Source organism: Dreissena polymorpha, chromosome 5 (assembly GCF_020536995.1).
Source record: "Dreissena polymorpha isolate Duluth1 chromosome 5, UMN_Dpol_1.0, whole genome shotgun sequence".
In the NCBI taxonomy this organism is placed as follows: domain Eukaryota; kingdom Metazoa; phylum Mollusca; class Bivalvia; order Myida; family Dreissenidae; genus Dreissena; species Dreissena polymorpha.
Window position 1 is genome coordinate 106,426,708 of NC_068359.1, and position 15,324 is coordinate 106,442,031.

At 37.7% G+C, this 15,324-nt stretch overlaps 1 protein-coding gene across 1 annotated transcript in view; it reads right to left on the reverse strand.

Moving 5' to 3' along the window:
• LOC127832132 (ski oncogene-like) overlaps nt 1–15,324 on the reverse strand; it is an 81,399-nt gene that overhangs the window by 11,863 nt on the left and 54,212 nt on the right. The window contains 3 exon segments of the mRNA XM_052357370.1: nt 1,836–1,952; nt 3,220–3,422; nt 6,296–6,501. Of these exon segments, the coding sequence (XP_052213330.1) occupies nt 1,836–1,952; nt 3,220–3,422; nt 6,296–6,501 (526 nt within the window).

Genomic DNA, 15,324 nt, shown 5'->3' on the forward strand with positions numbered 1-15,324 from the left:
AACACAAGACCAGTGTTAGTGAAACACAATGCCCCCTTCTGGGCTTTGAAGCTGCAGAGCAAGTCCAAGGCCTTTAACTTCGCCCAACATCAATCAGTGCTCCTGCTAGGATTTGGAAAGGGCAGGGGTGCTTTTTTGTCAAAAGGGCACTTTCGACGCGCAGTATTTTATCAAAAGGGCACTTTCGAGCGTGCGGGCTTTTCTGGAATGCTTCCTGTTGCATGTTAATTTATGTTATAAATAATTGTTAGAATATATTATTCCCATTATTATTAAATCATTTAATATAATGTCTACAATGAGAAATAAATTAATTACTTGTAATGTAATAATAGATTTATTAATTTTCATATGTAAAAAAAAAATTTTTTTTTTTTTTTCTTTTTTTTTTTTAGGGCAAGGGGGGGCCCTAGGAAGGGCAGGGCGGATGTTCGGGAGGGCAGGGCGGCGTGCCATCAAATTTAAGCCTAGCTGGAGCACTGATCAATGGTCCAGAAAAAACTCACACTTCATCTGTAAGTCATTTAGGTAGAGTCAAATACCAAAACCAGCTCAATATCTGAAAGCATTTCATAGAAAAGCTCCAGAAAACAGTTATTATAAAGAAAATAAGTCCCAAGCCCTTAACTTTGCCAAAAATCAATGGAGCATAACAAAACACTCACTTCATCTGTAAGTCATGTACGTAGACTCACATACCAACAAGATGTGTTTGTGAAACACAATGTCCCCCTATATGACGTTTGACCTTGAAGGATGGCCTTGACCTTGACCCTTCACCACTCAAAATGTGCAGCTCCTTGAGATACACACGCATTTCAAATATAAAATTGCTAGCTTCAATATTGCAGAAGTGACATTACATGAGCAATTTTGACCCATATATTTGACCTTGAAGGATGACCTTGACCTTGACCTTTCACCACTCAAAATGTGCAGCTCCATGAGATACACATGCATGCCAAATATCAAGTTGCTATCTTCAATATTGCAAAAGTATTCATAAAATAAGCGATTTGGGCCACATATATGTGACCTCTGACCTTGAAGGATGACCTTGACCTTGACCTTTCACCACTCAAAATGTGCAGCTCCATGAGATACACATGCATGCCAAATATGAAGTTGCTATCTTCAATATTGCAAAAGTATTCATAAAATAAGCGATTTGGGCCACATATATTTGACCTCTGACCTTGAAGGATGACCTTGACCTTGACCTTTCACCACTCAAAATGTGCAGCTCCATGAGATACACATGCATGCTAAATATGAAGTTGCTATCTTCAATATTGCAAAAGTATTCATAAAATGAGCGATTTTGGCCATATATATTTGACCTCTGACCTTGAAGGATGACCTTGAAATTGACCTTTCACCACTCAAAATGTGCAGCTTCATGAGATACACATGCATGCCAAATATGAAGTTGCTATCTTCAATTTAGCAAAAGTTATTGCAAAAAGTTAAAGTTGGCGCAAACCAACAGACCAACCAACCAACCAACAGACCAACCAACCAACAGACAGGGCAAAAACAATATACTGTAGTGGGGGACATAAAAATCAGCTCAATATCTGAAAGCTTTGCATAAAATTTTTCTACACAACAAAATGCGGGAGGGACAGACGGACTTACGGAGGGACTGTGTGATTACTATATGCCATCCAAACAAGGGCATAAACAGTTTTGTCTTAAAGGGTGATCTTTACTATCAAAGTTTAGGAAAACAGTCCTGTTTTAATGTATTTAATGAAAAACACAGAATGAACAAAATGATCAATAAAAATTCCAAACAAGTTTCACTCTGTCACTGTTCATGTAACAACACAAACCTTGAGTCGTGCCTCAGCGTCCCTGCGATACTTGTCCATCTCTCTCTCCATGTGGGCCTGCTGCTCACTGGCCTCCTGATAGCGCTCCCTGGAGCACGCCTTTGCATTGGCCAGCTCCTGTGTATATAAGCACAGCTGATCAGTACAAGGCATGTGTAATAGGCAGTACATAACCATGGATCAATGGAACAAAGCGGTTAACAACCAGATACAAGGTAGTTCACAACTACATGTCATGCAGTAAACAACCATGGGTCATCAAAACTATGCAGTACATAACCATGGGTCATCAATACTGCACAGTAATCTATTATGAGTCATCAATGCTGCACAGTAAACAACCATGGGTCATCAATACTGAGTAGTAAACAACCATGGGTCATCAATACTGCGAAGAAAACAACCATGGGTCATCAATACTTCACAGTAAACCATTATGAGTCATCAATGCTGCACATTAAACAACCATGGATCATCAATACTGAACAGAAAACTATTATGAGTCAACAATGCTGCACAGTAAACAACCATGGATCAACAAAACTGCACATTAAACAACCACGGGCCATCTATACTGCATAGTAAACAACCATGGGTCATCAATACTGCACAGGAAACAACCATGGGTCAACAACACTGCACATTAAACAACCATGGGTCATCAATACTGCAGAGTAAACTACTATGGGTCAGCAATACTGCAAAGTAAACAACCATGGGTCATCAATACTGCACAGGAAACAACCATGGGTCAACAACACTGCACATTAAACAACCATGGGTCATCAATACTGCAGAGTAAACAACCATGGGTCATCAATACTGCACAGTAAACAATTATGAGTCATCAATGCTGCACAGTAAACAACCCTGGGTCATCAATACTGTGTAGTAAACAACAATGAGTCGTAAGTTCTATGCAGTACTGCCATCACTACACTTTTTATGTACTGCTCATCTAGTTAAAGAATATAAAATATCAGATTTCAAACCTACATTGGGACATAGTATTTACTCACCAAATAATGTTTAGTAAAGAACTATTGGGCAAAAGATAAAGATTGGCAGCTGTACATTTTGTACTCGTTTCACTTGCCAATATTTCATTTGTTATCTTTGAGGTTATCTATGTAATTGTCAAACATGCACAATAATTGAACTTGTAAATAAGGTTAACAACAATGCACTGTTTGTTTGTTTAATATGGCATTACTCATTTGTATAACTAGCATAGCATAACAACAAACAGGCAAACATTCAGTTTCTGCTGAATAAACATAACATTTATTGAAGCAATAAAGCAAACCTAATCAACCATTTCCCAATTTGCAATCATGCAGCAATTATACAAAGAAGAAAATCATCCATGAAAAAAACAACAAACCTGTTTCAAATTTCTTCGTGCCTGAATATTTCTGTTCAAAAATTCCTGGTGTTTAGACCGCAGCTTACAAAACTCGTGCAAGAAGCGGTCTTTCTCCTCCTTGTTGGATCCAATCTTCCCATCCAGCGCTTGTCGAATCATTTCCAACTCTATTTCAAGGGCACGCTGGTTCTCAGTGGTTGGGGAAAGCCTTGAATCCTCACCTGGTGATGAAAATATGTCATCTTATGGTGAATGGATGAAATTAATTTCTGAGAAAAAACAAACTTGTTTCCAATTTCCTTTCCTTTGGATTGGAAAAATAGGCTTTTTGTTTTTTGCAAACAAATACTTTAAAATTGAGACTAAACAAGAGATGTGTTTGTCAGAAACACAATGCCCCCTATTGAGCCGCTTTGAAATAATATTTCAATAGATCATTTGGCAGGTTTAGACATTATCTCCCTTTTAAAGCTTATTACTTCCCTTGGATTGAATTTTTTCACTTGTGACCTTGAAGAATGACCTTGACCTTTCACCACTCAAAATGTGCAGCTTTATGAGACAGACAGGCCAAAAACAATATGCCCCCAATCTTTCGATCCGGGGACATAAAAAAATTTTGGAAACCCCACTGATTTTTTTACCTGCAAGTCCTGCGTGATGGACTCACAAAAACCTCTGGGGATGCAAAAGTTTCCAATTATGTGAATCCCAAAAATGCATTGAAATTTCTCAAAAAATAATATTGTTTAATATTTGGACTCATTCTTTCAAATCGGGGACTCATAGATTTGCAAGTTATCGAGTCACAGGACTCAGATAAGAACATTTGCAACAATATGTGTTTGTGAAACACAATGTCCCCCTATATGATGTTTGACCTTGAAGGATGACCTTGACCCCTATATGATGTTTGACCTTGAAGGATGACCTTGACCTTGACCCTTAACCACTCAAAATGTGCAGCTCCATGAGATACACATGCATTTCAAATATAAAATTGCTAGCTTCAATATTGCAGAAGTGACATTACATGAGCAATTTGGACCCATATATTTGACCTTGAAGGATGACCTTGACCTTGACCTTTCACCACTCAAAATGTGCAGCTCCACGAGATACACATGCATGCCAAATATCAAGTTGCTATCTTCAATATTGCAAAAGTATTCATAAAATAAGCGATTTGGGCCACATATATTTGACCTCTGACCTTGAAGGATGACCTTGACCTTTCACCACTCCAAATGTGCAGCTCCATGAGATACACATGCATGCCAAATATCAAGTTGCTATCTTCAATATTGCAAAAGGACTCATAAAATGAGCGATTTTGGCCACATATATTTGACATCTGACCTTGAAGGATGACCTTGACCTTTCACCACTCAAAATGTGCAGCTCCATGAGATACACATGCATGCCAAATATCAAGTTGCTATCTTGAATATTGAAATACTGTAAAAGTGTACATTAAATGAGCGATTTTGACCCATATATTTGACCTTTGACCTTGAAGGATGACCTTGACCTTGACCTTTCACCACTCAATATGTGCAGCTCCATGAGATACATATGCATGCCAAATATCAAGTTGCTATCTTCAATATTGCAAAAGTTATTGCAAATGTTCAAATTGGCGCAAACCAACCAACCAACCAACCAACAGACCAACCAACAGACCAACAGACAGGGCAAAAACAATATGTCCCCCACTACTATAGTGGGGGACATAAAAATATCACTGAAACCCACAAATGGGAATTGTAGGCTGTCATTCCAGAACAAGAGGCCCATGAGGGCCTGAATCGCTCTTCTGCTTTAAACACTGTCACTGTGACCTTGACCTTTGATCTAGCGACCTGAAAATCAAAAGGGGTCATCAGCCAGTCATTATCAATGTACCTATGAAGTTTCATGATCCTAGGCCTAAGCATTCTTGAGTTAACATCTGGAAACCATTTTACTATTTCGAGTCACTGTGACCTTGACCTTTGACCCAGTGACCAGAAAATCAATAGGGTTCGAGTCCTCATTAATATAAAGACTGTGAACAAGTTTGAAAAGAATCGGATGAAAACTGTGGACTTTACTGGATAAACAAGAAAAAGTAACAATTTTACTATTTCTAGTCACTTTGACCTTGACCTTTGACCCAGTGACCGGAAAATCAATAGGGGTCATCAGCCAGTCATGATCAATGTACCTATGAAGTTTCATGATCCTAGGCCAAAGCATACTTGAGTTAACATCTGGAAACCATTTAACTATTTCGAGTCACTGTGACCTTGACCTTTAACCCAGTGACCTGAAAATCAATAGGGTTCGAATCCTTATTAATATAAAGACACTGAACAAGTTTGAAAGAATCGGATGAAAACTGTGGACTTCATTGGATAAACAAGTTTTTACTATTTCGAGTCACTGTGACCTTGACCTTTGACCCAGTGACCTGAAAATCAATAGGGTTCGAGTCCTCATTAATATGAAGACACTGAGCAAGTTTAAAAAGAATCAGATGAAAACTGTGGACTTAATCGGATAAACAAGTTTTTACTGTTTTGACCTTGACCTTTGACCCAGTGACCTGAAAATCAATAGGAATCGAGTCCTCATTAATATAAACCACTGAGTAAGTTTGAAAAAAATCGGATGAAAACTGTGGACTTTATCGGATAAACAAGACAACGTCTTACAAACACACACAGACACCATGCCATCCCATAAGCTCTTCTGCCTTTGGCAGTAGAGCTAAAAATGTATCCTTTTTGAGATTGAAATTCTGACTGAAATTTTGCCCAATAATTGACCAAAACAAGTATCATTGAAAACGATGGATGTTACCCTTGTTTTACCTTGAGAACATCTATTATTAGCCTCAGTGACCTTGTCCTTGACCCCAGTGACCTCAAACCACATCAAATGGTAGAGGTCAATGCAAGGTACCTACATGACAAATATGTAAGAGATTGATAAAATATTGAAGGCACTATGAAAAACTCTAACAAAAGTGTGAAGAAAATAAGGAAAGAAGTAAGGAAGGACAAACTGGCAACTATATGCTCCCTGCATAAAAATCCACTTGTGTACTCACCCTGTGCAGGTGACCCATGTTCCACAGAGGAGTCCTCACTCTCTGAGAGGTCCCACTCCCTGTACGCAGGCTGGGAGGGCGCAGGCTCGGGTGACCCCACCCTGGACTTCCTCTCTGCCTCCCCATCACCATCGTCCTCATCATCCTCCCCTTTACACTTCTGTACAGGCGCCAGAGATACGTTGGGTGCGTAGTTCGGCTCATATCTGCAAATACACAGGCATATATTATTTGTAAATTTAACAACTTATATCATTCAAACGGCTTTAACAGAAGAATGCTTACATTTTAGCTCAAAACGTTCGATAAACACACTCCCATTATAATATGGGTCTCTGCTTTGGAGCCCATCAGCAATCAGCCTCATATTGGACTTGTAGTGAATAAATATATGCCCATAGAAACTTTGTACACTCAAGTTGCTCAAAGCTCATTGTAGGTAATATATAGCAGTTTCAAGTACTTAAATAATTGAAGTGATATGCACACATTCATCTGGAATTTCCAATAGTTTTTCCTCATACAGTGTACATAATAACAAATAGAGGGACAATGTGTTTATTAATGGGCTGGAATAAAAAGTAAAACATAAGTTCAATGGTCAAAGAACATGCAATTAATATATTTCATTTTTATAGAGTGAACATATATCGTAAAAGCACTACATTCACAGGCTTCAAATTTCCAATTTGCAGAAATAATAGTGCGGTCTCACATTCCTTAAATTTGAATTTCCATTTTTCAAAATAAATATGCCACATATACATCTGTTAATGATAATGACCCTTATGGGAAAACTTCACTCAAATGTCCAATAATGATAATAACAATAATATTTGCAAGAAAGATTAGTATAAGATTAGGCCCCTTATAAAGATCCATCTCTAATAGGGATTGCTCAATATGATGTAATATATTCATCATGTCCTCTTAAACTCAAACCTTCATTGTTTTTTGAAGACCATCCTAACATTATGATTAACAATTGATGCGCAAATTCTTCAATTATATGTTTACTTTAAAATTGTTAAATGAATGCTACCAAACATTTATTATAAGAACGCGAAGATCTCATTGTTTTATGTACTTGTAATTAAATGGAACTGTAAACGCCCATGATTTCCATGGTACATTGTACAGTTATGCACCAGGCCATCCTTAAAAAATTGTTTGTTTGGCATAACCCAACCCAGGTAAATTTTGGTGGTAGGTAGGTAGGGAGTTTATTTTATTTTTAGTAATTTTTTTTTCTGACATTCCGACATATACCAAACTGAAAGGTAATTATCAAATAAAGCTCCAAGTGATCTGCCTCTGGTAAAGATTTTTCTGCACCTTCTGTATCACCGAACGTGTATTCGTAAGTCTATTTTTTCAATAAAGAACTTCGAAAATATAATATAATCAACGAAAAATACTTTTATCTGAAAACGACAGTCCGACAAATTGTACGAATTTTGCATATGAAATAAAATGTGCATATCGTTTGACTTCAGAATATGAGATCAAGTAACCTTGCAAATACGTAATTAATATACTATTTGGTTGACATATTACTTTACAATAGCATAGTTTGTGAGTAAAAAAACAACAAAGTAATTATAACATTTTAATTTCAATCAAGAACAGAAAGGTGCAACATCTTCGACATGTAACTAATTATTTAATTATCATCCTTTAATTCAGATCGATAGTCTGTAGAAATTTGTAAAGTGATCAGCTTAAAAATAATTTATTGAGTGTTACGCTTCTTTTCATTTGCTTATTTTTTATACGACTTTTGCCATCGGCCGTTATATTGTAGGCAGATGACAATATCAACTGTGTATTCCATTATCTGCGCATAAATGACCCAATATTACCCGATAGCTAACTCAATTTTGATTGGCCAGCTACCATATGCGCTTCAAATTGTTCATGGAAAAAAACAGAAAAATAGTTTAAAAAAACACTCCGGATTAAAATGGCGGATGTTTTCAATGAAATTTAACGAGATTTAAGCATATTCGCAAATTATATTTTTCTTGAGCCAAATTCGCTATACTTTCGCAAATGGCGAACGACAGCGCGAGCCCTGTAATAGTGAGCATTTATTCCAATAATAACACGTTCGCAATGCTCGCGCTGTCGTTCGCCATTTGAGTCAATTGCGAAAATATTGAGAATTTGGCACAATAAACATCTAAATTGCGAAAATCTAGTAAAATTTTGTTGAAAACATCCGCCATTTTAATCCGGACTGGTTTTCTATATTTGTCTCTTTGTTTCAATGAAAGTGTTCGCAATTCGAACAGTTAACGAAACCCAGTCTGTACCTGATTAGACATTGCTTGACCTTATTGTTAATGAAGTACAAATGGTAGCTGGCCAATCAGCATTGAGCTCGCTTACACATGACGTGACGTTGTCGAATGAAACGTGAAGACGGGTGGAGCTATGGGATAATATTGGGTCATTCATGTGCAGATGTTGTATAATTTGAATACACATTTAATATCGCCGTCTGCCTCCAAAATAGCGACCGGTCGGAAAGTCGTATAAAGAGATAAGCAAATGAAACAAAAACGTGACAATACCCGTCAATAAATATTTCTAAGCTGACCACTTTTTATCTTTCTACCGAATATTTACCGATCTGAATGAAAGAGTGATAATTAAATACACATGTAATTAGTTATATGCCGATAATATTACACATCTCTGCCATTTGCCGAATTGAATTGAACGTTGATAATTAATTAATTTGTTTTTTACTCCCAAACTATCCTGAACGACAGCAGCGTATTTTAATTAAAGGGATACGAAACAAGAGGGCCATGATGGCCCTGAATCGCTCACCTGACTCATTAAGATCAGATGAAAACTATGACCTCTATTGTCTACACAATGTTTTTCTATGATTTGACCTAGTGACCTAGTTCCTGACTCTAGATGACCCAAATACAATCCCAATCCAGATTTCATCAAGATAAACATTCTGACAACAGTTCATAAATATTGGATGAAAACTGTGACCTCTATTGTCAACACAAGGTTTTTCTATTTATTTGACCTAGATTTTTACCCCAGATGACCCAAATACAATCCCACCCAGATTTCATCAAGAATTCTGACCAAATTTCATAAAGGTTGGATGAAAACTGTGATCTCTAATGTCTACACAAGGTTTTTCTATTATTTGACCTAGTGACCTAGTTTTTGACCCCAGATGACCCAAATAAAATCCCAACCCAGATTTCATCAAGATAAACATTCTGACCAAATTTCATAAAGATTGGATGAAAACTGTGACCTCTATTGTCTACAGAAGGTTGTTCTATTATTTGACCTAGTGACCTTGTTTTTGACCCCAGATGACCCAAATACAATCCCAAACCGGATTTCATCAAGATAAACATTTTGACCAAATTTCATCAAGATTGGATGCAAACTGTGACCTCTACTGTCTACACAAACAAATTGTTGACGGACGGATGCAGGCACGCACAACGGACGCCTGACATCACACGATCACATAAGCTCACCGTGTCACTTCATGACAGGTGACCTAAAAATATGTGTCGGAGATAAACATGAACAGTTGTGGTTAAAATCCCATAGAAACAAGGGCTGTTTGTAAAACATGCATGCCTTCCTATATGGGCTTTAAGTTGTAGTAGCAGCCATTGTGTGAATACGTTTGTTGTCACTGTGAATGGTGGTGGTGGTGGTGGTTGTGGTGGTGGTGGTGGCGTAGTAGTAGTAGTAATAGTAGTAGTAGTAGTAGTAGTAGTAGTAGTAGTAGTAGTAGTAGTAGTAGTAGTAGTAATAGTAGTTGTAGTAGTAGTAGTAGTAGTAGTAGTAGTAGTAGTAGAAGTAGTAGTAGTAGTAGTAGTAGTAGTAGAAGTAGTAGTAGTAGTAGTAGTAGTAGTAGTAGTAGTAGTAGTAGTGGTAGTAGTAGTAGTAGTAGTAGTAGTAGTAGTAGTAGTAGTTAAGTAGTGGAGTAGTAGTAGAAGGTGGTGGTGGTGGTGGTGGTGGTGGTGGTCGTGGTGGTGGTGGTGGTGGTGTGGTGGTGGTGGTGGTGGTGTGGTGGTGGTTGCTGGTGGTGGTGGTGGTGGTGGTGGTGGTGGTGGTGGTGGTGGTGGTGGTGGTGGTGGTGGTGGCAGTAGTAGTAGTAATACTAGTAGTAGTAGTACGTAGTAGTAGTGAGTAGTAGTAGTAGTAGTAGTAGTAGTAGTAGTAGTAGTAGTAGTAGTAGTAGTAGTAGTAGTAGTGGTAGTAGTAGTAGAAGTAGAAGTAGTAGTAGAGTAGTAGTAGTCGAGTAGTAGTAGTAGTTAGTAGTAGTAGTAGTAGTAGTAGTAGTAGTAGTAGTAGTAGTAGTAGTAGTAGTAATAGTAGCAGTAGCAGTAGCAGAAGCAGTAGCAGCCTACAAGACCAATACTTAAGAATGATCAAATGGAAAAGGTACCTAGCACTGGCAGTAAATATGGGGCTCATTTACAGGTCAGATTTGGAATCTCTGCTGTAAAATGAGATTTTGAATGAATTAAAGGGAGGCAATTCTGTAATAAAAAGAACATGCATAAACCGTAGTTGTTTCCCTTGTTTGAACCATGCTAAATCCTTACAAGTTTGGAAAGAATTGGATGAAAAATTTGGACTTTATTGCATAAACACCATTTTCTCAATTCAAGGGGAGGTAATTCTGTACTTCATGGACCAATAATGCTCATTTTTTGTAGGGCTTGTGTCCTCATTGATATAAAGACACTGTGCAAATTTGGAAAGGATCGGACAAAAAATATGGAAGATTTTTTAAAGTTTTCACAAAATAGGCAAAAACGAATAAACATGCAAAGTTCAACGAGCTCCTGCGGCCATGTTTTTTGACGAATCAAATTTCTTTGAACAACTTTTTCAGGGGAGCCTTCAAAGGTCATCCCTGTAAAAAAATTTGAAAATCTGATGAGCGGTTTCTGATAAGAAGATTTTTTAAGGTTTTTACCATATATGGTCATGGCGGCCATCTTGGTTATGCGATCAAATTTTTTTTAACAATTCTTTTGTCCCATGACCTAGGGATGCTCCACATGAAATTTAGTTGAAATTGGCTCAATGGTTTAGTAGAAGAAGATGTTTACAAATTGTTTACAGACAGACAGACGGACGGACGGACAGACGGACGCCGGACGCTTAGTGACGCTCAGGTGATCTAAAAAACAGGAGCGGTTTAATTGTATTTAAAGTCTAATTAATCGCATACGCATGTCAAATAAATAGGCGACTCAAATAATTACCGGTACACGTTTTGTTCATTGCTATTCTAAATATCCTTGAAAGAGCATTCAATTAAATGACGCAAATAACCGAAAAAGATAAAAAGCGGAAAGGAAAAATTAAGCGGAAAGAATTTTTGGCGAGAAAAAAAAAACTTTTTTGGGAAAGTAACAAAAAAAAAATCAGTCGGGCCGATTTTAGTGGGTCGGTCGGGTTATGCCAAACAAAAGAATTTTTAAGGATGGCCTCAGATTAATATGGCAACATTTGTTTGCCTAACAGTCAGAAAACACTTCATTTGTTCACGCAGAGTTCATAATTCTGTCTAGGAAACTGTGGAATTCTGCTGGAATTCACACTAATATTTTGCGATAATTATTACACCTGGTATACTATTCACAAGGTAATTATTGTCATAAATTGTTTCAAAACAAAAGTGGTATTAGATTGGATCAACCAACTAGGAAGTACACTATATCATTCTGGAATTTCTAACCTATTAGTTTCTAATGAGTTTATTCACTTGTTGATTTATACAAGAAGAAAAGTAATTTATTTTTGGTGCCAGTATTGCTCAGAAAATAGACTTTAGGATGATGATTGTTTGTTAAGAAGATGCCAGATAATGTTCTAATAATAGTGCTAATTGAGAATTATGAACAACTGTAAGTGTTAGAGCAGTTTCTATTCATAAAGTTAATTTGATCATCATGCATCAATGAGTAGTTGGTCCAGAAACCCTTGAAATCAATACATGTGTCCATAGGGCACAGATATCTAAATATTCCACTTTGTCTTAAAACTACACTTATGTAAAAACAAGCTTTATATGGTGTGTGACCTTGACCTTAAAGGTTATGAGACAGGGGATACTCATTAAACACTGTCTTCTCTATGTGGTCCTTTTTGGAAAATTATTTTAGAATAATTGAATTTGTACAGCTGTTTGATTTCCAAATTTGAATGTTGACATCTAAGTGTGACATTGACTATTCAGGTAATAGATGGATGATGCAAGTGAGACTCAAGTCTCCTCATGGGGTTATTTTGTTAAGTTATTTTGAAATTGCCTGATGAATGACAATTATTTAGTATGGACAAGCTGTTTTAAGACAAAAATTGACCTTTGAACTGTGTGACCTTAACCTTTGAGGCAAAAAGACAAGTGATCCACGAGACATACTGTCTAATGATTATTTGCATTTAATGTGTCAAGTTATTTTGTAGTCTATCAATATATGGTAAAGTTAGGACTGACAAAAGATTTTACAATCTGTTGTAAATTTGGCCAATTTTACCTGTCAATGGGAATAACTTAAAAGCGCCCATTGGATTAGGCTGATTATTAAACTTGGCCTCCCTTTTGTTCTCATTTTACCTGTCAATGGGAATAGCCCTGGTTGGATTAGGCTGATTATTAAACTTGGCCTCCCTTTTGTTCTCATTTTACCTGTCAATGGGAATAGCCCTGGTTGGATAAGGCTGATTATTAAACTTGGCCTCCCTTTTGTTCTCATTTTACCTGTCAATGGGAATAGCCCTGGTTGGATTAGGCTGATTATTAAACTTGGCCTCCCTTTTGTTCTCATTTTACCTGTCAATGGGAATAGCCCTGGTTGGATAAGGCTGATTATTAAACTTGGCCTCCCTTTTGTTCTCATTTTACCTGTCAATGGGAATAGCCCTGGTTGGATAAGGCTGATTATTAAACTTGGCCTCCCTTTTGTTCTCATTTTACCTGTCAATGGGAATAGCCCTGGTTGGATAAGGCTGATTATTAAACTTGGCCTCCCTTTTGTTCTCATTTTACCTGTCAATGGGAATAGCCCTGGTTGGATAAGGCTGATTATTAAACTTGGCCTCCCTTTTGTTCTCATTTTACCTGTCAATGGGAATAGCGCCCTGTTGGATTAGGCTGATTATTAAACTTGGCCTCCCTTTATGCTCATTAACATTTTCAGAAAGTTTCTTGACTATCAGATGAAAACTACTTGAGTAAGAGAGCCAGATTTTGAGAAATTCAAGGGCAAATAACTACTTAGTGCATGGTGAGACTTTGCTTCTTTCAACTTGGCTGCCTTTGGTAAAAAAGTGAAAACCAAGAGGTTCACACAGACAGTGTTAACACCATATGCTTCCATTTGGGGGCATACCAAGAGCTATCAACTATCACAATAATCTGTAAGATCTGCCCTTTATACTAAAACGTTTTGAATTTCCCATGTCTTATATCATTATCCCCACACTTTTCGGAGAAAAAGTGGGGATATCGTGGTTATCTCCTTCTTCCGTCCGTCCGTCTGTCCGTCCTGGCCACAATCTCCTCCTACACTATAAGCACTAAAACCTTGAAACTTACACACATGGTAGCTATGAGCATATGTGCGACCCTGCACTATTTGGAATTTTGATCTGACCCCTAGGTCAAAAGTTATGGGGGTTGGGGTGGGGCCGGGTCAGAGATTTTTACTCATTTTTTTTAGGTTATTTTATTATAATTTCTTCATTTCTACACCGATTGTCTTCAAATTCATACTGAACCTCTCTTATGACAACACGGTCAATCTCAACTATGCATGGCCCCATTACCAACCCTGGGGCGCCCCGCCCACATAGGCCACGCCCACCCAAAATTGCCTTTTACTATAATTTCTTCATTTCTACACCAATTTACCTCAAATTGATACTGAACCTCTCTTATGACAATACGGTCAATCTCAACTATGTATGGCCCCATTACCAACCCTGGGGCGCCCCGCCCATATAAGCCACGCCCACCCAAAATTGCCTTTTACTATAATTTCTATATTTCTACACCGATTCACTTCTAATTGATTCTGAACTTCTCTTATGACAATACGGTCAATCTCAACTATGCATGGCACCATTACCAACATTGGGGCGCTCCTGGGTCAAACATGCGGCGTGGGGATAAGCGTCGGCCTGTGCTGCGCCATTTCTAGTTTTATAATTAAATATTCTCCAAATGAATTGTAAAAGCTATATTCTGTGAGTTCTTGGCTTTGTGCCTATGCATGCAGTGAGCAGTTGAGGCACATGCAGTAATCAGGAGAGGACTTCCTGCTGCACAGTGTGCACAGCGGCAAAGGAGGGCTGTATCAACGGCCCACATCCTAACCTGCACATCACCAGATAACATCCACATGGCCTCAAACTAGGCCAGATTGTATCATCTCCCTACACCCAGTGCTGACTTGCTCACACACCAAACATACAAATAAATCTCTTACATTAAACCATTTATGCCTAGTGGACTCTCCCATCCTTCTAAATTGGATCAATTTATTTCCAAAATTCGGGATGTCTAGTATATTTATTTCTATATTTAGAATATTTCTTACAGAAATTCCTTTAAGCAAACAGCTTAGACCCAGATGAGACGCCGCATCATGCGGTGTCTCATCTTGGTCTACGCTGTTTGCCAAGGCCTTTTTTCTAGACATTAGGCACACTTGGGTTAAACCAGAAATTGACTTGATACAGCTAGATAAAACATTGATTGATTAAACAAACATTTTGAGGATATTGCTCTTTATATTATGTTGCTGCATGTATCTCATGACACTCCCCAGTCGTAGATCTACATTTGGGTACTTATATTCTTATTTGAGGCGACTTGTTGACATTATCACACTAATTACTAAATGTTTCTTTTATTTTTAGATGGGTGTTTATTTCAATTTGTTTAAAATCAAGATTACATATTTAACAAGTGGGTCAAAGGTTGCTCACCTAGGACCCAGAGAAACTAA